Source organism: Pangasianodon hypophthalmus, chromosome 27 (assembly GCF_027358585.1).
Source record: "Pangasianodon hypophthalmus isolate fPanHyp1 chromosome 27, fPanHyp1.pri, whole genome shotgun sequence".
Lineage (NCBI taxonomy): Eukaryota > Metazoa > Chordata > Actinopteri > Siluriformes > Pangasiidae > Pangasianodon > Pangasianodon hypophthalmus.
This window is the reverse complement of record NC_069736.1, coordinates 522,284-548,681: the sequence shown is the minus strand read 5'-3', so window position 1 is coordinate 548,681 and position 26,398 is coordinate 522,284. Positions and strand designations below refer to the sequence as shown.

The window sequence follows — 26,398 nt, the reverse complement described above, 5'->3', positions numbered from 1 at the left end:
ACACACCCCTCACACACCCCTCTCACACACCCCTCACACACCCCTCACACACCCCTCACACACACCCCTCTCACACACCCCTCTCACACACACCCCTCTCACACCCCTCTCACACACCCCTCTCACACACCCCTCACACACTCTTCACCCTCCTGCCGTCTGGCAAACGGTACCGAAACATTCGGGCCTCGCGACCAGACTGTGCTACATCAGACTCCTCAATACTCACACACACATACACACACATACACACACACACACACACAACTGTGCATCCTCCACCCTCTTTGCAATTTTTTTGCACATTACATTATGCTGCTACAAATATTTATTATACTGTACACAGGCTGCTACTTCTTATGTTTACACTATTTCAGCAACTTATTGTACTCTTTGCTCTACTGTCACTGGACTCACTTTCTGATAGAACTGTGTGCTGGTCAGCGCTGCACTGGGACTTACTGCGTCCACTGTCTATCCCAGTAGTCATCGTACTGTCTTGTGCTGTCTGCGCTTGTGCACTTTATGTATAAATTTATATAGACCCTTGTAGTTCTGTGTTTGTCTTATGTAGCACCTTGGTCCTGGAGGAACGCTGTTTCGTTTCACTCTGTACTAACAGGCTGTATATGGTTGAAATAGCAATATTCAATATTCAATATGTCTGATATATGACATTCAGTGTCTGACATAACTTATGTTATGTCTAACAACAATCTGAGTGTCCTAAACAATCATGTGCTTATCAGTGAAAGCCCATTTCCTTCAGCTCGGCAATTCAGAAAGGAAACACATTTACTGGTTTGCAGATGAACCTTGCATTACAGCTCCCTCTAGTGAGTGGAGGCCTTATAACATCCCTACATAAGCAATATTTGTTATTCAGGTGACAGTCTGGCAACCAAAACTAAATTTGATACCTGAGAACCAAGTGTCCTGCCCAGAGCCCTGACCTCAACCCCACTGAACCCCTTTGGGATGAATTGGAACATCAACTGCATGCCAGACCTTCCCATCTGACATCAGTGCTCAACCTCAGTAAAGTTCTTGTAGCTAAATGGGCACAAATTCCCACAGCCATGTTCCAAAATTCAGTGTAAAGCCTTCCCAGAAGAGTGGAGGCTGTTATAGCAGCAATGGAGAAAACAACTCCATATTAATGCCCATGTGTAACAAACTTCAAGGATGGGCAAGGAGGAGGCAGGAACCAACTGAACTCAAACATAAAGTTTAATCATAAACAGAACTCAAACAGAACATAAAACACAAAAGTAGGGCAAACATAGAACATGCGTGTGTTTCTCTCTCTCTCTCTCTCTCTCTCTCTCTCTCTCTCTCTCTCTCTGGCATCTCCACCTGGTCCTTATCTCTCTCTCCTGCTAATTAGACCATTTCGTGCCAGGCTCATACGTGCTTGTATGCGTGTCATGGTCAGGTGTACACATACTTTTAGCCATACAGTGTACAGTGTATATGTATATATATGTCTATAAGCATTGATGTTGACATACAAGAGGAGCTCATGTTCTTCTCGTTCTGCAAGCTTGACCAGAAAGCACTTCAAACAAACCACCCTTTTTCTTCTATTGTCAAACAGATGAACCTGTGCTTCAAAGGTGAATGAATGAACAAAGCACCTAACAGAAATGCCCTGTCTGGAATTTAGATATCCAGATATTCTAGTAAATATCTTAGTATGCATAGATAAGTCACCATTTATGGCTACAAACTGATAACGATCAGTCAAATAAGACCTGAGGCAGGAGAGAGCCGTTCCCTTAACTCCTACAACATTTTCTAGTCTGTCAAGGAGAACAGCATGACAAATGCTGCACTAAGGTCAAGCAAAACAAGCAAGGAGAGACAGCCCTAGGGTTAGGGTCATTTAGCACTTTAACCAGCGCTGTCTCTGTGCTATGATGAGGCCTAAATCCTGACTGATACATTTCATACTGAATGTTATTCCTATGTGGGGTTAGGGTTAGGGTGGAGTATTCTTATCACTGATCTGATATAGTTATATTGTCATCCACAATTTGGTTAGTTATCAAATTCCCTGGCTTTAAATTAATAATCAGATTTTTTTTGCCTGATAATCTAAATTTTATCACTGAAAAATTCATGAAGTCATCAGCACTACATATTGATGTGCATGTTTCTGTGGTGGTCTTTTTCCTGGTTATGTTTTTATACAGTATTAAATAAGGGAACCTAGGAATATTTTTTGTTATCTTCCCATATTAAGCTGGAGAGGTATGCTGATCTAGGAGTGCTAGGAGACTTCCCATAGCTCAGGAGGCTCTCCTTCCATGCTGTTCGGAATATTACCAAATTAGGTTGACGCCATTTACATTCTATTTTTTTATCTTATTCTAAGGTGTATGTGTGATCGTTTTCTATTTTTTAAGTGGTCTGTTTTAAGGTGCATGTGTGATCGTTTACCAGGGTGCTAGTTTTTTCTCTCTATTTGTTTCCCTTTTACATTATCTAGAGTGGAGAGGAACGTTGGCTCTTAAGTATTCTGTCACCTGATTGAGTTCTGTGGGGTCAGACTGTGATCCAATCTACTTAATATGAAACACATTACTTAATGTCTGGCAACCGATACATGATATCTGACAACCCATATTACGGTATGAAAATGGTTATGTAATGTCGGGCAACCAATACTTAATGTCTTGCAACTGATTTAGTGTAAAGCTGTCCCAGAAGAGTGGAGCTATTATAGCAGCAACAGGGAAAACAAGTCCATATTAATGTCCCACGGCTTTGAAATGAGATGTTCGACAAGCACATACTGTATGCGTGTGAAGGTCAGGTGTACACATACTTTTAGCCATACAGTGTACAGTGAATTTGAAAAGACTATAGACATTGCTGTTGACATGAATGAGGTCATAATTGTTGTGCAAATATGTTCTTCTCGTTCTGCAAGTTTGACCAGAAAGGAATGCAAACAAACCACACTTTTTCTTCTATAACAAATAGATGAACCTTGTGCGTCAAAGGTGAATGAATGAACAAAATACAGTCCATAATAAAAACACCCTATACAAAAATCTACAGCAATGCTAGAGAATATACGTACTGATATAAATATTATAGTTGTTTTATAATAATTCTATACAGTGGCAGTTTGATGGTGATATTAGTTGAATGTGGACTATTAAATTTCTTCAATGCCAACATTTTCTGTTGACCCTGATTATGCTGATAAAAACTACACAATCACTGACCTTCCAGAATCCCGCAACAATACTGACATCCTTGTTATCATAGGCAGATTCTCCAAACCACTACATCTCATTCCCCTGCCTGGGTTAGCCACAGCCCTCGTCACAGCAGAACTCATGTTCAACCATGCGTTTCACTATTTTGGCATTCCAGAAGATATAATATGCGACAGAGGCACGTAATTCACTTCACGGGTGTGGTCCAGCATCATGGAGAAATTGAGTCTGACAGTGAGCCTAACCTCAGTGTATCACCTGCAGACAAAAGGGCAAGTGGAAAGAGCAAATCAAGAAATCAGGCATTTCCTGAGAAATCATAAGGATTGGGCATAGTTTGTACCATGGGCCAAATACACCCAAAATTCTTTGTGGCTCACTGCGACACAGTTAGCCCAATTCCAGTGTGTTCTTGGTTACCAACCTCCCCTGTTCCCCAGAACACTAACCCCACTGACTCCCCCACATTCAAGGACTGGTTTCGAAGGAGTGAGAACATGCACAGATCCCTTGAGCAAGTGGTCCATGTCAACAAGGAAAACTTAAATACCTCATTGATTGGAAAGGATATGGCACAGAAGAGCAGTGCTGGGTCCTGGCCCTAGACATCTTTGACCCCCAACCTCTGCCAAGAATTTCACACTCGACACTCTAAACACCCAGGTCCATGGCCTAGGGGTGGGCCACAGAGAAAAAGTGCTCCTGGAGTGAGCCCTTAGTGGGGGTTCTGTCAGATCAGCCCAGTTACCAGCAATGAACTCCGTTTCTCAGAACACACCACATGTAAATGACCTGTTCATTTGTTAAATAGAATTTGTAAAGTCGGTTTTCTTTTCTCACTGTATATTGTGTTTGCTTTCTTTTGTATGTGTTTCTCTGTAGCTCTTACTGTGTTTCATCAAAGTGTCAACATATTAAACATTTTTGAAAACATCAGTTAAGGATTATTGACCATCTTGTCAGTGGGGTATCTACAGTAAGAGCTTGGCCATTCGTCATTTTAAGACTGCTGCATTAATGACTGGTGTCCGTGCCAACGGGTGTTCAATGATTAAGCGTTTACGGGCAGTGGGCCGATTCCTGATGGTCAAACATTGTTTCGTATGGATAACTACAGCTGAAGTAGAGGATTAACCCACACACTACAAACTGTTAAGGACTGTGTTCTTCTTCAGGTGATGTTTTCATCTGCTGTATTTTTAATTTTCCTTTCCACCATATTTTAATTTTTTTGAAGAACACTTTTTATTTTTTGGTCTAAAGACAGTGGAGGGACGCCATCCACGCCAGCTCCACGCAGTCTAAAACAATATCATCTAATCTTCGACTAAAGTACGTTAAATAACATGGCAAACATTCAGCTTGTTCAGTGTGTTGAGTGCAGGATGTTTAGTAATTCTTCCTTTGTCATTAGTAATAGCTTTATCTGTGCTAAATGTATATTAGGTAGCTCTCTGACAGAGAAGATTGCAGTATTAGAGGTGTGCATCCAGACTCTAGAGAGGGTTAGTGAGAGTGAGAGCAGTGTAGTTTCTGTAGAGGAAAGTCTGGATGCCTTAGGCAGAGTTAGCAATCCCCCAACTCCAGCATTAGAGCCCTCACAGCGGGGCGAATGGGTGACGACTCGGCGGCATAATCGCAAAGCCAAAGCTAACGCTAAGGCTCGCCCATGGGAGCACCACTCCTCTCCGCTTCACGTGTCCAACAGGGTTGCACTCCTCAGTGAAGCACCCGCTGACAGACCTGAAAGAGCTCTGGTTATAGGAGACGCTATCTTGCAGCACGTGAAATTATCTAGGCCTTTAGGGGCACCAGCAGCTTTAGTTACTGTATGTGACAACCTATTGAGGTATGGCAACGGATACTTAGTGCCTGGCAATCAAAACTTAACAACTAATGCTGCAACTAATGCTTAATGTCTGCCAAGTAAAACTTGATATCTGAGAACCAAGTGTCCTGCCCAGAGTCCTGACTTCAACCCCACTGAACCCCTTTGGGATGAAATGGAACATCAACTGCATGCCAGACCTTGCCAACCGACATCAGTGCTCAACCTCAGTAAAGCTCTTGTAGCTAAATGGGCACAAATTCCCACAGTCATGTTCCAAAATTCAGTGTAAAGCCTTCCCAGAAGAGTGGAGGCTGTTATAGCAGCAATGGAGAAAACAACTCCATATTAATGCCCATGGTTCTGGAATGAGATGTTCAACAACCACATGCTGTATGCGTGTCGTGGTCAGGTGTACACATACTTTTAGCTATACAATGTACAGTGAATAAGAGAAGTCTATAAGCATTGATGTTGACATACAAGAGGAGCTCATAATTACTGGGTGCAATGTTCTTCTCGTTCTGCAAGTTTGTCCAGGAAGCACTGCAAACAAAGCACACTTTTTCTTCTATTGGAGAAATCACACTTCAGTACAATACGACGGTAGGCCAGGTGGTCAGCCGCAGCCGAAGATAGGAAAAGCCCGAGAAGGGGGTGCTAGGCCTGATGGATTGTGAAGTAATTTTCTGATTTTCTTCTTAGTAAATATGCAAGCTGTATTGGGTGGACTGTAGTGGGTGGTTTGACTTCACGCATTGCTTTTGTTTGATGAACAGCCATATTCCCTTTTCCCTTGTTCCATTTGTCCCTTTACTCCAAGATTATTACAGTTTACCAGTTTCTCCTCTGGAGGGTCTGAACTCATCTCAGAGTAAGGAGGGGCTCTTGGGAGAACGGGGAGGCTCGCAGGAGCAACACCAGTGCTTTTCAGCCTTGTCTTTGTTTTCTTTGACAGTTTCGGCTCCAACTTGGCCTCTCTATTCTTTAACCCCAAAAACTGTTGATCTGGACTCACTTTCACCTCAAGCTGTTGTTGAAGCTGTTGTTCCAAATTCACTTGGCATTTAAGTTGGTGTTCTATTTGAGATTCTACACTCGCTTAAGATGCTAGCAGCTGCTCTAGTTGTTGTTTGAGGCTTGCATTTAACTCGATTTCTGCATAAACAGCCTTCGTGGTGCCCTCTCGCATGTTCCTCTCATTGCTGACAACATCACTCAAAGCAGACAAGCGAGGTTCATAATCTTTGAATCTTCTCTCAGTGTCAGACTTTGTCTGAATCTCTTTGCGCCTGCAAATATGCAGCAAAACCAACCAGGCTTGTTTGAGCTGTTTCGGCATATTACCAGTGGCTTTTGTTCTGTGATATGCATTCTGGGCTTCTTCTGTGTTTCACAATGATTTATAAGCTATGCCACATTTCTGAAATAACTCCTCTTTAACGCTATACCAGCCTCAGTTAGATTTAGCATTAAGATTTTCTTCTGCCATGACTTTTAGTCACTTGGTAACTCACAATGGTTCACAGCTCAGACTTTAGAGTTCTTCACTCACACACACAGTTGAAACATAAAACAACACAGACACGTAGACCTCAGACAAAGACAGAAACGTGTCAACACACTTTTTATATTTCTGCAGGAATTCACTTTCAAGGCGTTCTTCTAACTTAGAGCTCTTTTGACTTCCTTCAGAGCAGCATCCCACTACTCATGTACATATACAGTTAGGTCCGGAAGTATTTGGACAATGACAGAGTTTTTGTGATTTTGCCTTTATACTCCATCATGGAAGACCATGGAAGACAACTAAAGTGGATGATCGCAGAATCCTTTCCTTGGTGAAGAAAAACCCCTTCACAACATCAACAGAAGTAAAGAACACTCTGGAGAAGGTAGGCGTATCATTGTCAAAATCTACAATCAAGAGACGCCTTCATGAATGTAAATACAGAGGGTTTACAACAAGGTGCAAACCACTGGTAACATTCAAGAACAGGAAAGCCAGGTTAGACTTTGCCAGAAAACATCCATAAAAGCCTGCCATGTTCTGGAATAAGATTCTTTGTACTGATGAAACCAAGATTAACTTGTACCAGAATGATGGGAAGAGAAAAGTATGGTGAAAGAAAGGAACAGCTCATGATCCAAAGTATACCATATCATGTGTCTTGCATGGTGGAGGCAGTGTTATGGCATGGGCATGTATGGCTGCCAATGGAACGGGCTCACTGGTGTTTATTGATGATGTGTCTGCTGACAGAAGCAGCAGGATGAATTCTGAGGTGTACAGGGCTATACTCTCTGCTCACATTCAGCCAAAAACTGATAGGACATCACTTCACAGTGCAGGTGGATAATGACGCTAAACATACTGCGAAAGCAACTCGAGACTTTTTGAAGGCAAAGAAACAGAATATTCTTCAATGGTCAAGTCAGTCACCTGATCTCAACCCAACAGAGCATGCTTTTCACTTACTGAAGACAAGACTGAAGGCAGAAAGACCCATAACTGAAGGTGGCTGCAGTGAAGGCCTGGCAAAGCATCTCCAGGGAGGAAACTCAGAAAGTGAGTTTTGAGAACATGGGCTCCAGACTTCAGGCAGTCACTGACTGCAAAGGATTTTCATCCAAGTATTAAAATTATGGTTATATTTATAATTATGTCACTTTGTCCAAATACCTCTGAGCCCCTGAAAATGGAGGTACTTTGTTGAAAATGGCTGTAATTCCTAAATGGTAAATGCCATGTTTTTGAGGAACCTCTTACAATAAAGCTGAAAGTCTACACTTCCATCACATCTTGATTGTTTTATTTCAAATCCATTGTGGTGGAGTATAAAGGCAAAATCACAAAAACTCTGTCATTGTCCATGTACTTCCGGACCTAACTGTATAATCCAATATATGTCTTTTGCAGGGTCACAATCTGCAATCTCAGATCCACAGCAACAGCAATTCAATATCGAGCAATCCAACATTCAACACTACCGAATCCTGATTCATTCACTGAATCTTCACCAGGAAGCATTCTCACTTAAGCTTAAGATTTTTCTTATGCATGCAGTATAACATCCACCAACAACTTGCTTGCAAACTTTTCTTGACCTTACTAGACATCGCAGGTTACTGTGATACGGCGTGAGGCATTAAATGTTCCACAGCAGGAAATAAGGAGGATTGACGTCTTAGCTCTGTGATGCGCGCTTTGTTGTTTCCTGTTGAAAAACACTCACTGGATCTCAGTCATATCTTGCCTACAACACCAATTAATGGATTGTGAAGTAATTTTCTGATGTTCTTCTTAATAAATACGCAAGCAGGCACAAACTTGGAGAAGAGGAATAGTTTTATTGAAGCTTCATGTTCATACACAGGGGTTGTCCTTTAAATGTCCTGTACTCGTCTCCACTACATATCACAAAAGCCCTTTCTTAAAACATCTTATCCAGGCTGCTAACCCACGCTCAGCATATAGATAAGATCTCTTAGGCCCTGGCAAACACATTCCAATTCACAGTAGAAGTAACATAAAAAGTTTACGTTAACACATGAACTGTTTGTCATGCTCCAGTAAGTCTGAAAATTACATACCATGCTGACGATATGAAATGTAAACAACGCTCTAAGAGCTATAATCAATAACCATAACGAGTCTCAGGCCTAAATAACAATAATGTGTCAGTGAACACCTTCCTTATGGACAATCCATAAACACATTTCACTAATAACAGCAGACACTTATGCTAAAAAAAACACATGAAACTCTACAATAACATATTACACTATATTTAGATAAAATGGTTCTACTTGCAACCCTTTCTGATGGAGAGAGAGAATCTGTGGTAGAGTTCTACATAAGTCCTTTAAAGTCCTCTAGAGGAACAACTAAAGAACCCTTAAAGTGCCTCTCAAATGCAAACTGGTGTTTCAGAGCTTTTTGTACCTGTCAATTAGTGTTATTGACATCAGTATGATGTCATTATTATTTTTTTAAAAAACATGAAATAGTTGTAAAGATATTTGTGTTATTTTAAAGTTCATCACATTTGCGAAAAAATATTTTTCAGCCAACAATAAAGAAAAACACTTCTGAGTTTTTTTTAAGTTCATGTTCTTCATTAGTGCTAGATCTCCACAGGGCCATAATATTATAACTATGATATTTACCAGGATGCAGCAGTTTATTACTTGTTTGCGGAGTTCTCTTCATTAACGTTTTTTTTTTTTTTTTGGTGTGTGTGATCATGCTGGCCGATCAAAACACTTCCCAGAGTATTGAGGAAATCCTAAATTATATTCTCTGACCTTCCTATATTGTGAAACATGTATTGTTTTATTATTTCTAAGAGAGATAATACTGATAAAAATACTTTTTTTAATATTTTTTTCCACCAAAGCTAGTGTATCAGGATTGACAATTAATCTAGTTTTTCAGTCGATTTCTGATGGTCTAGTGAGCCTAACCTTCTCCTGTTCTCTGCACACACAATCACGTGTGCAAGTCACGTGGTAATGGGGTACAGAGCCACGCCCCCCGCCAGCTAGAATCCTGCAGGACACAACAAAATGTGTAAATCACGCAAAAGATTGTTTAAATTAAATTTTTATTGAAAAAAGGCTTCATTATGTTTAGTGCACACAAAATAAAACCAGTGAAAATTAAACCACACCCTGACCTTCATTTAGGCAAAGTCCATAAATGGAAATAAACCGAAATAAACAATTACACACATATTGCGTAACAAGTCATATCGCAGAAGTTGATTTAAATTAGTAGGAAAATATTATGCACCCAATAGAAATGAGAGCCAATGTGTTCAGTCTAATGATTGCATTTAATGTGATTAGATTTGTTTTGGGTTTTGAGAAATCTCTATATGGATTCAATGTTTGTGAATCATGGTTTTAATTCACACATTTAATTGTATAATAACAATCCAAATTAAATAAAAATCTAACTAACAGCGCACCAAACCACCAATCAAATCAACCAAGAATATAAATTTAAAAACACACACACAATTTAAATGAACTCATTTCAAAACCCACATGGCAAAAAAACACACTTTATTTCCTCTAAAAATTTTTCCTATCAATGTTGTCCTGGTTTGGGGCTGAAGTGGCTCTCTTCTTCAGCTGTAGAATGTAATTAGCGAACTCATGCAGCGCTCCGTGGCCTGCGCTGTTCTTGCAGGTGTATTTACAGGCGATGACTGAAGCAGCAGGAGCTCCTGGAGGAACCCCACTAAAGCCAGCCTTGGATAAACATTCCACATCCTGCAGATCCGTACCTGAGGACAAAGAATACAATCAGGAACACTTTTTAGCACCGTGAAAGAAATTAGCTTTGGAATGCATCCATAAAGTCACTGACACCAAGTTGCTTCAAATTGTTTGGCATCTCACCAAAGTAGGCCACGTCTCCCCACTGCAGGTCTCGCTCTTTCATCAGACTCTCCACTTCAGATATTTTGTTCTCGACTCTGTAGTGGAGAAGACATCCTGCACGCTGAGCGAGCTTTTTGGACAGAACCTCAGACACCGGGTCATTGCTGGAGGAGATCAGGATTACCTGAGATGCAGAACCAAACCAACCAGAAGACCAAACTATGAGCATGTAAAAGAAATAACGGACAATGTTCTGACACTACACAAGAGCAGGGAAGTCACACCTCGATCTTCTCGCTCTGCAGCAGCGGAATGGCACTGAGGTCTTGGGTGTTGGTGGACACCAGCTCCTCCCCCGAGACCGACATGTAAATCTGTCCATCAGTCAGGCAGCCGGACATGGAGCAGAGCATCAGCCTGAACACTGTGGGTTTATTACGCCCGAAATAACCGAACCTGCCAAAGAACAGTACAGATTCATCTGTATATACAACTGATGAAGTGTCTCAAATCAAATACAACATTCTGAAATGAAAAATGTAAACCATAATTAAACATTAATTGTAATTTCCAATCCAAAAATTTTTTTCTGAGAGTGTACTTTGTACCGCACACTCATCCAGTTTATACACACACTTAGAAAAAGGGGTTCTTCAAGGGTTCTTTAGGGGTTCCTTAGATGATTAAAGGGTTTTTAGCTTCCAAAAAAAAGGTTTTACTGACAGGACTCGAACCTCTGACTTCAAATCAAACAACTTTTTTACTTTTACATACGAATACGTTCTGACTTGCACTTTAAATTCAGTAAGATTTCTACACAATAAATTCACTTAAGATGAGATGAAATGAACTTTACTGATCCCTAAGGAAATTTTGAAAGCAGCTCGCCCACAGTTTTAGTGATTTATATACCGTACAGATTACCACAGTAAACGACTCTTCAGGTTATTTTCGGTGGAGCAAAGTGTCAAGTGAACGCATCATAAGGTAAAGTATCAGCGGTGAAAAGGAGACGTTTTCGTCCCTACCTGAGGACTCTTTCTGCTGCTACTGGCCAGTCAATGTCCACATCAATATCCACACTGTGCTCAGGAAGCATCTCGTAGTAGGCAATTCTGCCAGCCTTCATGTCACATGGAGAAGAAAAAATGCCAATTACTGACACTCAGACTGCACCAACTAGGATTAACCTTTAATCTGGATTAAATTAAGGTTTATCTATTATTAATCCATTTGTGCAAAACTTTAAACTTTTAAAATAATCAGTACTGGATTTAAGACAATGTTTAACCTTGGTTTTATTTGGACACTAAAATGATGCAGATTAACTGTAATCCTGTTTCTCCTTTACCTCAAACTTGGATTTAATTTCAGGGCAGCTGAAGTGGTTTAAATTTCCAAGAATAACAGCAGATATTAGATGAATTATTATTATTAACTAATATTGTACCCTTATACTATTACACTATAAGATTACACTATAATTATAATTGTTTTTTTAAACTATAATAAAACTTAGATGAGCAAATCTTGATTAATGAGTTTAGTGCAGCCCAACCCTGTGATATAATATTTACTGAGTTGTTCTGTTTGCTTTTTTTGATGTATAAAGTCAGAATTCAGTTCAGTGTCACTCCTAGACATTAATGACATGCATGTGAGTATAAACCAATCGCAGAGGAGATTGTACCTGCTGAAAGCCCTTCTCCAACAGTTCTTTCCTGGTGAAGTAAAAGGACCCGTTCTCACAGATCTCGCCTGGCCAGTCCTGACGGCGTGGCCTCCTGGAGGTGTCCAGGTTCAGAGGAACAGGGTTCTTACCCTCTAGAGCAGGATTACAAACAGGAGGCAGAATATGCCCTTAATGCTGGGGTTGAAACTGCTACTAAGACACTCTGCTTCGACACGTTTCCTGCCCGGACGGATATAAGCTCTTACAGATGAGCAGTGGTTTGTATTAGAACATGTAGCCTACTGTATAAGAGAGAGAAATTTTTATATGGAAAATATTTGGGTCTGATAAATACATATGCTCCACACAAAAATTAAATCTGATTCCTAAAGCCAACAACTGACCGATTAATATCTAATGCAAATCCATAATTAGGCAAATAGAATATCACAGAAGAGATCGAGTTCTACTGAATTATTTTATCCATTGAGTCCTTCATCTTCAGTAAGCGCTTCATTCTTGTCAAATTTGGCAGTAGGTCTGGAGTCTATCCCAGTAACACTGGGTCAAAGAGGTAGAATTCACCCCTGATGGGACGCTAGGCCATCACAGGACACCATGCACACACACATTCAGTAGAACTGGTTTCGCTGGCAGGCTGTGGTATTATTATTATTATTATTTTAATCATTCTCAGTGTAACTATCATAAAGGTATTTTAGTTTTCTAAACCTATTAACATTAGAAAATATGGCAAGATTGGTTGACTATAAATCAGTCTTCTCCTGTTGTCTTTGGCATCCACCCAAAATACATGAACACATTTAATATATTCCCTTATTCCCGAAGTAAATTCTTCACTCATCATACCTTCTTTCTTCACTTCAGTCCAGCGGAACTGATGCCGGCGCACCACAGCAAACACCGAGTCATATCCCTCCTCTGTGATCATCTCTAACGCCTCTTTAATGTGGTACGGGTGCAGACATGGAGAAGTGGCCTGGATGTGACAAATAATGTCCACCTCTAAAACACAGATAAGAGAAGAGTGTGTTCAGGAAATGTGAATATCTGGAGTCCTACTCAAACTGGATGGTCATGAGACAATAACTCTTTACTGTTGGGGAGTTGGGTAGGGCTGGGGCTCTACGCCGCACGAGACGTCACACTTTTACAGTCTGTTGGCGGTCCCACTACTTACAGCAGCTTTGTGTGCACCTGCAGCATGCCATCTTATTACGAGTTTAAATAAAGTGCACAGCATATAAACTGTGATCATCTGCTCGTGAGAGCAACAACGTGCACTAATGAGCTCAGTGTCGTGCTGATACCCAATATGAGAAAAAATTTCTCTAACGTAACAAACTGGTTTTTTTCTGTCTTATTCATTTCAAGAGAGAGAGAAAAGGCTGCTATAACGTCCAGTGGCTATAAAAAGTCTACATTCTGTTAAAATGGCTGTAAAATGCAACCAAATAAATCATGTCAGAACTTTTTCCACCTTCAATGTGAAATTCCAGTGTATAAAATGTAAGTGAAAAACAATCAGAAACATTTTAGGGAAAAATAGGAAAAATAAAAAACATACAATAACCTGGTTGCATAAGTATACACACCCTTTTATAACTGGGGATGTGGCTGTGTTCAGAATGAACCAATCACATCCAATCTCATGTTCAAAAGTAATTATCATACAGCTGTCATCAATGAAATTATTCTGATCCACCCCAAATAAAGACCAGCTGTTTCTGTAGGATTTTCTTCACATCTTCTTGGTTTCATCTGACTGCTGAAGCCATGTTCTGCAAAGAGCTTACAAAGCATGTACAGGGTCTCACAGTCGAAAGGAATTGATCAGGAGAGGGGTATAAAAGAATTTCCAAAACATTAGATGTACCATGGAACACCATGAAGGCCATCATCAACAAGTGGAGAAAATGGAGCACCACAGGGACATCAGCAGGAACAGGACGTCCCTCCAAAATTTAACAGGATAAGACAAAAAGTTACCAGGGAGGCTGCCAAGAGACCTACAGCAACATTAAAGGAGCTGCAGAAATATCTGACACGTACAGATTACTGTCTGCATGTGACAACTACCTCTCGTATTGCTATGGGGTAGGGCGGCTACACGGAAAGCATTTCTCACAAAAAACATCTAAACCCTACTAATGTGGCAAAATATGTTATGGTTTGATGAATCCAATTCCAAAAGGTATAATAATCCCATACTTCCAAAAGGCGCAAAATGTCTGGCGCACGGTGAAGCATGGTGGTGGCAGCATCGAGTTAAGTGGTTTTTTTTAATGGTCATTCCTCTGTATAGCTAGTATACATCAGAACAAAATGTCATTTCTCCAGCAACATAGAACAGTAAACAAGACTGCATAAAGTGCACTACACAGCAGAACATGGGCTGTAAACTGTAAACTATTTTGTAGTGAGGCAGCAATAAATATAGCAGCAGTATTGTACATTGGCAGCAAAAATGAGTTCCATAATAAAAGTGACTGACACAGATTTGTAAGCTGCAGGTGTGCAGTGGTAGTGCGTCATACTGCGTCAGGTGATTTGCTAGCCCAGGTGAGCGTTGTGAGGCAGCAGGGTGTTGAGTAATCTGACTGCCTCAAGGAACAAACTGTCATGGAGTCTGCTGCTGGTGGAACGAATGCTCCTGGAGTTTTCCTGAAGTCTACTGCAGACGAGGTACTTGGTCGGTGGGAGTTGGGGTGGTCTTCCTCGCTGGCATGATGTTCTGTGCTTCGAACTGTGCATAGAAATCGTTCAGTGTGTTTGCAAGCAACGGTGTACACGGTGTACTGGAAGTGGTGTAGCTTTGTAGTCTGTGAAGGTCTGAATGCCTTGCCACATGCACTATAGGGCTTCACACTGCACTTAACCCCGAGTTATCAACGTTCTAACCCTGCTTTTAACGCTGGGTAGAGGAACGTTTCACACTTGTAATGTAGAAGCGGTGTTAGCACGGCTTTTTACCTGGGGTTATGAAACCCTGCTCCGTGCTCAGTGTTAACGCCGCATTGAGGCGCCAAACGTGTACAGTGTGAAACAATGCAGTGTTAGAATGTCATGGCTAGATGTTTAGCAACAGACACCTAATCACAAATTGACCAAGTAAACAAAAGTCTTTTCATGCTTCATGCAAATTCTTCTCGCTCATGTGAAAGAGCAAAACAAGCCATTATTAAACCGTTCATGCGCTGTATTTATCCAAACAGTTACATGCAAATAAGAAGTCAGGGTTTAGGAATATACATTGTGAAACATCAGCCTTTATTTGTCACACATACATTATAGCACAGTGAAATTCTTTTATTTACACATCCCAGCTTGTTAGGAAGTTGGGGTCAAAGTGCAGGGTCAGCTATGATACAGGGCCTTGTTTAAGAGCCGGACAGTGGCAGCTTAGCGGTGCTGGGGTCTGAACCCTAACCTCCTGATGTATAACCCAGAGCCTTAACCATTGAGCCACCGCTGCCCTTCAGCAGGCAGCCACAGTTTCTGGTTTGCACGTGTGGTGATTTGCACATGTGGTGATTTGCACGTGTGGTGATTTGCACGTGTGGTGGTTTGTACGTGTGGTGATTTGCACATGTGGTGATTTGCACGTGTGGTGGTGGTCTTGAAGGAAGTCACATCATCTATCTACTTGCTGATGTAGTCAGACACTAATGCTGTGTATTCCTCTGTGTATAATGCTGTGTATTCCTCCAAGTCTGTGGTGTTGTAGTATGTAGCAGCCTCTCTGAACATATTCCAGCCTGTGTGCTCAAAGCAGTCCAAAGTGCTGAGATGGGCCTCAGACCAGCTTCTCACCTGTTTCACAACCAGTTTGGCACCTTTCAGGAGCTGTCTCTATGCAGCTATTGTTATGGTGGAGGGGAATCATGAATAGCTACAAATACCAGCCGATTTTAGTGCAAAACCTTCAGGCATCTGCTAGTAAGCTGAAGATGAAAAGGAATTTCACCTTTCAGCATGATAGTGACCCAAAGCACACATCCACATCAACAAAGGAACGGCTTAACCAAAAGAAGATCAATGTTTCTGAATGGCTGAGCCAGAGCCCAGACCTGAATCCAACTAAAACTCTGTGGGGTGACCTGAAGCGGGCGGTGCACAGGAGATTGTCTCACAGGAGATTCTCTCACAAACAGGAATGTTTTTGAAAGAAGGAGTGGGAAAATATTGCAAAGACAAGATGTGGCACGCTGATAGACTCTTAGCCAAAAGGACTGACTGGTGTAATAAAATCAAAAGCTGCTTCAACAAAGGATTAGTTTAGGGGTGTGCATACTTATGCAACTAGGCTATTGTAAGTTTTTTTATTGTTCTTTTTTTCCCTAAAAAAGTTTCTGATTGTTTGTCACTTTATTTGTATTTTTGACAGTTTCACATTAAAGCTGGAAAAAGCTCTCACATGACTTATCTTAATGTCATTGTTTTACTTCACATAAATCTGCCATTTTAACAGGGGTGTGTAAACTTTTTACATCCATTTTAATTGAGCACAGGAACTTACTTGTTCTGCTGAGCTGAATCATCTTCGTTGGTCTGTTGCCAATATTTGACAACATTGTGTACAGCTCTTTACTCAACAGCCGTAACTGTCTATAGGGTTACTGATAAGATACTCGACAGGATTTCTGCACTTTATCTACAGCTGCGAGTTTATTATTGATAGAAGTGTATCATCAGTCACAATGATGCTCATATCTCACATACAATCTAAATAACATAAATAAATAAATAAATAAATAAATAAATAACATGTCATGATGGGTTTGTGTTGCTTGACTGGAAAAGAGGAGTGTATGTCACTTATAATCAGCTCTAATCCATTTCCTTTGTGCATCTGACACTCAGGATTGTGCCTTTGTGTCTTTATTACTCACAGACGAGTGACACACGATCTCACGTACCTGGCCTCAGTCTGATGAACTCGCGGATGGTGTCGACTGAACTGGAGGAGTCTTTGGAAACCTCAGGACTCCGGCGAATCACCTGAGCACCCCAGAGTTTGGCAATCCTCTCAATCTCATCATGGTCTGTGGACACCCAGACGCTGAGAACGAGAGAACACGTCACACATCACACCACGTCTCACACACGTCTCACGTCACACATCACACCACGTCTCACACACGTCTCACCTCACACATCACACATCACACCACGTCTCACACACGTCTCACCTCACACATCACACCACGTCTCACGTCACACATCACACCACGTCTCACACACGTCTCACCTCACACATCACACCACGTCTCACGTCACACATCACACCACGTCTCACACACGTCTCACCTCACACATCACACCACGTCTCACACTTCTCACAAGTCACATGTCTCTCATACACCTCACGTCACACGTCTCACAAGTCACATGTCTCTCATACACCTCACATGTCACACATCTCACAAGTCACACGTCTCAAACATCTTTCACACTCATAAATCACATGTCTCACACGTTACATCTCTCACACTATTTATTTATAGTAGTTCATTGCTTGATAATATTAAGTTGTGTTTATTGTGTTGATTGCATTTTACATGTCAGGAGCAATGTATATATATATAGATTTTCCCCAAGGACAGTTTATCTCTTTTATAGAGCAGACAAAAGGAGATGAGACTTCATTAAAAAGATCTGATTTCGTTTTGCTGAGTGAGTTTCCCTGAATAACAGCATGGCTCCCAGCTCAGCCTGAGGCACATGTGGAGCTGCTCTCCTGCTCTCCTGTCCTCCTGCTCTCCTGTCCTTCTGTCCTCCTGCTCTTCTGTCCTCCTGTCTTCCTGTCCTCCTGCTCTCCTGTCCTCCTGTCCTCCTGCTCTCCTGTCCTCCTGCTCTCCTGCTCTCCTGTCTTCCTGTCCTCCTGCTCTCCTGTCCTCCTGTCTTCCTGTCCTCCTGCTCTCCTGTCCTCCTGTCTTCCTGTCCTCCTGCTCTCCTGCTCTCCTGTCCTTCTGTCCTCCTGCTCTCCTGCTCTCCTGTCCTTCTGTCCTCCTGTCCTGTCCTCCTGCTCTCCTGCTCTCCTGTCCTTCTGTCCTCCTGTCCTCCTGTCCTGCACTCCTGTCCTCCTACTCTCCTGTCCTCCTGCTCTCCTGTCTTCCTGTCCTCCTGTCCTGTCCTCCTGCTCTCCTGTCTTCCTGTCCTCCTGCTCTCCTGTCCTCCTACTCTCCTGTCCTCCTACTCTCCTGCTCTCCTGTCTTCCTGTCCTCCTGTCCTCCTGCTCTCCTGTCCTCCTGCTCTCCTACTCTCCTGTCCTCCTGCTCTCCTGCTCTCCTGTCCTCCTGTCCTCCTGTCCTCCTGCTCTCCTGCTCTCCTGTCCTCCTGTCCTCCTGTCCTCCTGCTCTCCTGCTCTCCTGTCCTCCTGCTCTCCTGCTCTCCTGTCCTCCTGTCCTCCTGTCCTCCTGCTCTCCTGCTCTCCTGTCCTCCTGTCCTCCTGCTCTCCTGCTCTCCTGTCCTCCTGCTCTCCTGCTCTCCTGTCCTCCTGTCCTCCTGTCCTCCTGCTCTCCTGCTCTCCTGTCTTCCTGTCCTCCTGCTCTCCTGTCCTCCTACTCTCCTGTCCTCCTACTCTCCTGCTCTCCTGCTCTCCTGTCCTCCTGTCCTCCTGTCCTGCTCTCCTGTCCTCCTGCTCTCCTGCTCTCCTGTCCTCCTGCTCTCCTGCTCTCCTGTCCTCCTGCTCTCCTGCTCTCCTGTCCTCCTGCTCTCCTGCTCTCCTGTCCTCCTGTCCTGTCCTCCTGTCCCCTCAGCAGCTCTGCTCTTCACTTACTGACTCTCTGACAGCTACACTGTTTAATGACATTACAGCTCTGACTCAAGGGTTTTTTTTTTTGTTGTTTTTTTTCTGACGTGAATAACACACACTTTCAGTTTCTCCTCAGCTTTACTGGAGGGCTAAAAGTGCTGGGGCTGAAGGTAATGATATTGCAGTGAGGTGAAGAGAGCTGTGTGGCTGAAGCCCTGCTCCCTCCCTCCTACCTGTCCAGGAGCTCACAGTCCAGCGCTGCTCGGATCACCCAGCCGATCAGAGGAACTCCAGCCAGGACCTTGACGTTCTTCAGGGGAATCCCTTTGCTGCCTCCTCTGGCCAGGATTAACGCGGCTTTGTGCGGATTTCTCTTCTCTTTCGGAGAGCTTTCTGGCTGCCTGGCTGCGGTGTCCATGCTGCTCTGCACTGCTGGTAATGAAGTGAATGCGCTCTGCAGCCCGGGACACGGTTCAGAGACACGCCCTTTCCTTCCTCCTCACGCGCTTCACCTGTCGGACCCGGAACACCAGGCTGCGTGGAGGAGTGGAGAGACGAGGTGTGCTGTCTGCTGCCCGCTTTATTAACCAGCTGATGGTGGGACTTTGCTTTGCTAGTCGTCTTTTTGTGTCGTTTTCCCTGCCAACTGTAAAGCCGAGGCATTATCTCAGTTCCGCAGTGCTTTAATAGCATCAATCTCATAAATCACATTCCTGCCAAAGCAAATCGTGCAGGTAGATTAAACTAAAGGGTGCACAGATAAAACACACACTTATCTGCATTTATACATAAACATTACACACATAATAAACAAAAAACCTAACAATCACAACAACAACAACAGAAAAACCAGACAGGTGTGTGTGAGCACTGTGTGTATCCAGGGTGTGTGCAGGACACGCGCTGTCTCACGTTACCAAAGGCGTTTTTAAGCATCTGGTCCTTGTTGTGTTAAAACGGAAAAGATGGAAAAAAGAATGATTTATTTATCCTGCATTATAGAATACTGTAGAAACTCGCGCGCACATTTCCGCCTTACAAAAACGGCTGCGCGTGAAAATGAATTAATCACGTGCTTAAAAAATAATAATAAAAGTGAAATAAAAATGCATGCAATACACATGAGAAAGATTTTTTTTAAAAAGTGTGAAATATACATGTGGAGTGTGTGTGTCTTTTCTGTGAGGATGATGTCATAGTTATTACCAACCTCTGATTATATTATTTACACCATTACATTACAAACTATAATCATAACATCACAAATATAATCATAACATCACAAATATAATCATAACATCACAAATATAATCATAACATTACAAACTATAATCATAACATCACAAATATAATCATTACATTACAAATATAATAATTACATTATAAACTATAATCATAACATCACAAATATAATCATTACATCACAAATATAATAATAACATTACAAACTATAATCATAACATCACAAATATAATCATTACATCACAAATATAATAATAACATTACAAACTATAATCATTACATCACAAACTATAATCATAACATTACAGAATATAATCATTACATTACAAACTATAATCATAACATCACAAATATAATAATAACATTACAAACTATAATCATAACATTATAAACTATAATCATAACATTATAAACTATAATCATAACATTACAGAATATAATCATTACATCACAAATATAATCATAACATCACAAATATAATCATAACATCACAAATATAATAATAACATTATAAACTATAATCATAACATTATAAACTATAATCATTACATTACAGAACACAGCCACTGCATTATGGGGATCATTACATGTGTGTATGAGGGGATTTTGAGCAGTGTACTCTACATTTCGGCTCGATGGGTCTCTTGAAAGTAATTCTGATATTCTGGATATTATGCATTAGATATTCTATATATTATATAGAATATATATTGATATATATGATATGATATATATTCTATTTTGCGACTTTATGGTTGTAGTTCTTTCTGCTGCTGTTCCTAATGGACTTGCGTAAATAAATAAATAAATAAATAAATAAATAAATAAATAAATAAATAAATAAATAAATAAATAAACCATATTCCGACATACAAATTAGTACAAAACTACTAAAATAATCAACGTTCAATTTTTTTTTTATTTCGGGTCCTGTAACCAGAAACAGTCCAAAAGAGAGTCTCGGATGTTTTCTCAGAATAATGAGGTGATTTTCCTGCTCAGTCCCTGCACAGATCTCAGGCTGTGTCCTCACTGCGCATGTACACTGCACCACAGTCACCTCGGACCCCACCGCCGGGCTGCTGGCTGGCTTCATTCATTCATTCATTCATTCATTCATTCATTCATTCATTCATTCATTCATTCATTTATTCATTTATTCATTTATTTATTCATTTATTTATTCATTATGATCAGGGTTGAGTTTCCAAAAAGCATCGAAGCACAAAAATCATCATGAAATTTTAGAGTGAACTCCACCCACACACACACACACACACACACACACACACACACACACACACACACAGAAACTTAAATAATGTTCGTGATGCTTTTGGGAAACTGGCTACACTCCTAATTCACAGGAAAGATTTCTAAACAGTGAAAGTTTAAAGTCCCTGCAGCTGCCAAACTGATGAGACTCATTAAAAGTTGAGTATCGGGAAAGAATTGCTGCGGGTTATGAGCATGACTGACGTGTCCTTTGTGACTGAAACATGCCACCGAACCGGTGTGGCGGAGGAGGAGGAGGAGGAGGAGGAGGAGGAGGAGGAGGATCATTGTGAAGAGTATAAATTGGCACCTGACCTTCAGGCAAGCCTCTCCGACTCCTGCAGCTCCCCTCCTGAAAACATCTCAGAGAAAAGACGCTCAGATTCTCTACATTAATCAGACTCAGATCTGAGTAGAAGATGCCTCTCGAGTTTGAACTTTGTCCAGGAAGAAAGATCGGGGGGTCAAACCCCTGTTTCATCATCGCAGAGATTGGCCAGAACCATCAGGGAGACATTGAGATTGCCAAGAAAATGATTCGCATGGCTAAGGTACTGCAGGTCTATGACTTCATTTTGGTTTTGTTTTGTTTTGTTTGTTTGTTTGTTTGTTTGTTTTTGTCAGATTTGTTCACTTTTATTTTCAAACACACGCACAATATCCTCAGAAATAAATTCATAAAGTAAATATTAGAATAATCTGCAAACACGCTCAGAAGAAGGAGAAGAAGAAGGAGAAGAAGTTAATCTGACATTTGACTAAATAATAATAAATAACACGATGCATACATGAAATAATAAAAATCAGTATGAGGTAAGTTTATCTACAATATAATTCATTCTCAAACATTCAAAGCAATGAAGAGAACAAAAGTCATTAAGCCTTATTTCTCTCCAGTAAACTTACATTTCCTCAGAGCATCAGCACTCGCCATATAGACCACACTCTCCCAACATCTGCTCAACATCTGCTCACACTCACCCAACATCTGCTCAACCTCTGCTCACACTCTGCTCACACTCTCCCTGAGAACAGCAGCAGGCAGCTCCACGCGAGGGGAGAGTCAGCTCGGTCTTTTATAGCTGTTCCGGTTCCCTCACTGCGCATGTCAGATTATTAAATTAGATGATGACCTCTCTCCTTTCTCCTCCTCCTCCTCCTGCAGAGCTGTGGTGCAGACTGTGTGAAATTCCAGAAGAGTGAGCTCGAGCACAGGTTCACCAAGCGCGCGCTCGAGCGCTCCTACTCCTCTCCGCACGCGTGGGGAAGCACATACGGGGAACACAAGCGCCACCTGGAGTTCAGTCATGCGCAGTACAGAGAACTGCAGAGCTTCGCACAAGAAGTGGGAATTTTCTTCACCGCCTCCGGGATGGATGAGGTGAGAGAGCAGAGCTGAAAGGAGCAGCTGAGACAGCATTATTCAGCTTTTCTTAAATAGCTATATTCATATATTTATATAATGATAAATAGTTCTATAAAAAAATACGACATTACTGTTTTAGAATATTTATCAAACATAAACATTGTAAGAATAAGATGATTTAGATATTTAGGATTTAGGATTTCTCCTTTAATGCTCATGTTAGTGTTTTTCCCTGATCATTTCTCCCACAGATGGCTGTAGAGTTTCTGCATGAAATCAACGTCCCCTTCTTCAAAGTCGCCTCAGCAGACACCAACAACATTCCCTATCTGGAGAAGACTGCCATGAAAGGTGCTTCCTCTTTTAATTTTACTTTATCAACCCGTATGAGACCTATAAACGTGTACAGATTTTACTTGTTAAAGATTTGACTATTAAAGAATGGGATTTATTCTCATGGTAGTACAGTATTAACGATGTACAGGACCAGTTCACGACGTTCTGACTCATGTCCTCAGGTCGTCCCATGGTGATCTCCAGTGGTATGCAGTCGATGGAGACCATGCGCTGTGTTTATCAGACGGTGAAGAAGCACAACTCAGCGTTTACCTTCCTGCAGTGCACCAGCGCTTATCCACTCCCCATGGAGCACGTCAACCTGCGCCTCATCACCGTGAGCCTCTCGCACTCAGGGACACCAGTTCACTTTAGCACAAAAATGAACATCTATAAAATACATCTATACTGTGAACGGGCTCCTCAAGGGTTCTTTCGGTTTCAGAAAAGGGTCCTTTATAAAGATAAAACCTCTCACCTTCCAAAGAACCCTCGGAGAACCCTTTCACAGTTCTGTGTTTGCAGCAGAGGGTTTCAGAGAGGGTTCTTTTAGGAAAGAAAGAACAAAAATATCTCATCTCTTCACCAAGCAACAACAAACCCTACAAAACCCTAAACCACTCCTTCTGTTTCCTAACTGTACTAATTCTAACTTAATGGTTTTTCTAACAGCGTGTAGCTTATAAGCCAAACAGGTTCCTGGTTATTATAACGTTTATAAGACAAGGCACTCTGTTATAGCTATTACAATATGAAGCACTCTACTTTAGTTATTATAATAATCGTATTAATCCACTGCTGATAGAGACAAACATAACAAAAGACGTTGGACTGCTTTATGAAATGTTTTATTTAACCAGTTAAAAGGGATTATAGATGTAACTATAGATGCACCACTTTATCCTCCTGTCACAGTACAGACACGATCAAGATCAGTATACACTACTGCTCAAAAGCTTGGAATCACTCAGAAAATTTCACATTTTCAATGAAAAGTCAAACTTTTATTCATCAATTAAGTTCCAATCTGAATAGAAAATATAGTCGAGACATTGGCAAGGTTAGAAATGATGATAAATAAAATAAATAAAATAAAATAAATAATTTTGCCAGAGCAAAAACAATTTCTGAGTGATTCCACACTTTTCACTGGTGGTGTGTGACAAACATCCCTCTCTGATCTGATGTTAATTCTCGTCTCTCCATGCAGGAATTCCAGAAGGAATTCCCAGATATCCCAATCGGTTACTCGGGACACGAGGCAGGCATCAGTGTGTCTGTGGCTGCTGTAGCTCTGGGGGCGAAGGTCCTGGAACGGCACGTGACCTTGGACAAAAGCTGGAAGGGCAGCGACCATGCGGCGTCACTGGAGCCGGCCGAGCTGGAGGCGCTGGTGCGAGAGATTCGGATGGTGGAGGTGGCTCTGGGATCTCCAGTGAAGCAGATGCTGCCCTGTGAATCCTCCTGCCACAGCAAGGTCAGAAACTGTTTTTTAAAAAAAAGTATCCGCAGAGTACAGAGCACTAAATTTACACTACTAAATACCCATCTCTCTCTTTCTCCACTTCTGACAACGTTTTTGCATGATATTTCCATCTGCCATTAGATGTCCTCGTGTAGCTTTTCAGCTTACGGTAAACCTGCTCTCGACATGTGGTGCAGAGCAGAAGGCACCCACATCTCCAGCCCAAGTTCTCTGCACTTTTTACAGTTCCACAGTCACTCATTTAGCTGATCTGCTTTCACAGTAGCGTTATGAAAGATGTTCATGTTCACGTGTTCATGCAGGTCCAGCATTTCTACCACTCACACCTGCTTTGCCAACTCAGAGCAAAATCTGCATCCCACATGTTCGTTGAATGAAAATATATTCAAATGTTTATAAGTAGAAACTCTTCTTTTTTCTGGTTTCAGTTGGGAAAGTCGGTGGTGGCAAAGAAGGCGGTGAAGAAAGGCACAGAATTAACCCTCGACATGCTGGGAGTGAAAGTGGCAGAACCGCAAGGAATCCCACCGGAAAACATCTTCAAACTGGTGGGCAAGAAGATCACAGTGGACGTGGAGGAAGACGACACCATCACAAACGACATGATCAAATACTGAACGTCTCATTTGCACTCACACATCTGTGTTTTATTTGATAGAGTTTGACTATGGAGAACTGTGGGATTTGAAAAACATTTTATTTTTAAATATCTGGAAAATATTTAAAGGTTTATAAGGGAATGTATATATGAAGGTGCTTCGAGAAGATCACGTTGTGTTTTTTTACGCAGTTGGACTATAAGGATTCTGATTCTGATTCTTCTTCAGTGGTGGGTGAGGGTTACTTTACTACTTAAACACGACACACGAGTGCTTTTACTGTTTCACTGACTGTTAAATAGATTTTAATATATTGAAAATATATTACAGTAGAATTTCATGTACTTTTGATAAGCAAATCAAATCAAATAAACAATCTTCAAATAAAAATACTTTTAACTTCATACATGCAAACAGGATGTACAGTGCTGTGCAAAAGTATTCACTGAGCCTCAACACCCTCAACACTCAACACTCCACACAGCCTCAACACTCCACACAGCCTGAACACTAAACACAGCCTCAACACAGCCTCAACACTAAACACAGCCTCAACACAGCCTCAACACAGCCTCAACACTAAACACAGCCTCAACACAGCCTGAACACTCAACACAGCCTGAACACTAAACACAGCCTCAACACTAAACACAGCCTCAACACAGCCTCAACACTCCACACAGCCTCAACACTAAACACAGCCTGAACACTCAACAGAGCCTCAACACTAAACACAGCCTCAAAACTAAACACAGCCTGAACACTCAACACTCCACACAGCCTCAACACAGCCTGAACAGTAAACACAGCCTGAACACTAAACACAGCCTGAACACTCAACACAGCCTCAACACAGCCTCAACACTAAACACAGCCTCAACACTAAACACAGCCTCAACACTCCACACAGCCTCAACACTAAACACAGCCTCAACACAGCCTCAACACTCAACACTCCACACAGCCTGAACACTAAACACAGCCTCAACACTCAACACAGCCTCAACACAGCCTCAACACTAAACACAGCCTGAACACTCAACACAGCCTCAACACTCCACACAGCCTGAACACTCAACACAGCCTCAACACTCCACACAGCCTGAACACTAAACACAGCTTCAACACTCAACACAGCCTCAACACAGCCTCAACACTAAACACAGCCTGAACACTCAACACAGCCTCAACACTA

General features: G+C 41.6%; 2 protein-coding genes across 3 annotated transcripts; one reads left to right on the top strand and one right to left on the bottom strand.

The window, feature by feature from the left end:
• Positions 1-9,648: 9,648 nt before the first annotated feature.
• LOC113531521 (N-acylneuraminate cytidylyltransferase B) lies at positions 9,649-22,522 on the bottom strand. Of its 2 annotated transcripts, none has more exons than XM_026922299.3 (9): positions 22,398-22,522; positions 19,133-19,545; positions 17,062-17,204; positions 12,992-13,147; positions 12,140-12,273; positions 11,478-11,572; positions 10,734-10,905; positions 10,468-10,633; positions 9,649-10,352 (listed from the first exon to the last, which is right to left on the bottom strand). In XM_026922299.3, exons 2-9 carry the CDS (start codon positions 19,315-19,317, stop codon positions 10,138-10,140), a joined length of 1,266 nt encoding a protein of 421 aa, XP_026778100.1. In that variant the 5' UTR covers positions 19,318-19,545; positions 22,398-22,522; the 3' UTR covers positions 9,649-10,137. The 2 variants fall into 2 exon arrangements, with proteins under 2 accessions (XP_026778100.1, XP_026778098.1); XM_026922297.3 differs by having other exon boundaries at positions 22,323-22,481.
• LOC113531522 (sialic acid synthase) lies at positions 21,731-25,607 on the top strand. The gene is made up of 6 exons (XM_026922301.3): positions 21,731-21,967; positions 22,582-22,797; positions 23,034-23,133; positions 23,301-23,455; positions 24,329-24,595; positions 25,033-25,607. Exons 1-6 carry the CDS (start codon positions 21,836-21,838, stop codon positions 25,219-25,221), a joined length of 1,059 nt encoding a protein of 352 aa, XP_026778102.1. The 5' UTR covers positions 21,731-21,835; the 3' UTR covers positions 25,222-25,607.
• The last annotated feature ends 791 nt before the right edge of the window (positions 25,608-26,398 follow it).

What these genes read in the sequence shown, in the direction of transcription:
- LOC113531522 (XM_026922301.3), top strand. Translation starts at nt 21,836, where the DNA reads ATGCCTCTCGAGTTTGAACTTTGTCCAGGAAGAAAGATCGGGGGGTCA. An exon ending in AAATGATTCGCATGGCTAAG is followed by an intron (nt 21,968 to 22,581) that starts GTACTGCAGGTC and finishes CTCCTCCTGCAG; the next exon opens with AGCTGTGGTGCAGACTGTGT. An exon ending in AATCCTCCTGCCACAGCAAG is followed by an intron (nt 24,596 to 25,032) that starts GTCAGAAACTGT and finishes TTCTGGTTTCAG; the next exon opens with TTGGGAAAGTCGGTGGTGGC.
- LOC113531521 (XM_026922299.3), bottom strand. Translation starts at nt 19,317, where the DNA reads ATGGACACCGCAGCCAGGCAGCCAGAAAGCTCTCCGAAAGAGAAGAGA. An exon ending in GACTGTGAGCTCCTGGACAG is followed by an intron (nt 17,205 to 19,132) that starts GTAGGAGGGAGG and finishes TCTCGTTCTCAG; the next exon opens with CGTCTGGGTGTCCACAGACC. An exon ending in GACTGAAGTGAAGAAAGAAG is followed by an intron (nt 12,274 to 12,991) that starts GTATGATGAGTG and finishes ATCCTGCTCTAG; the next exon opens with AGGGTAAGAACCCTGTTCCT.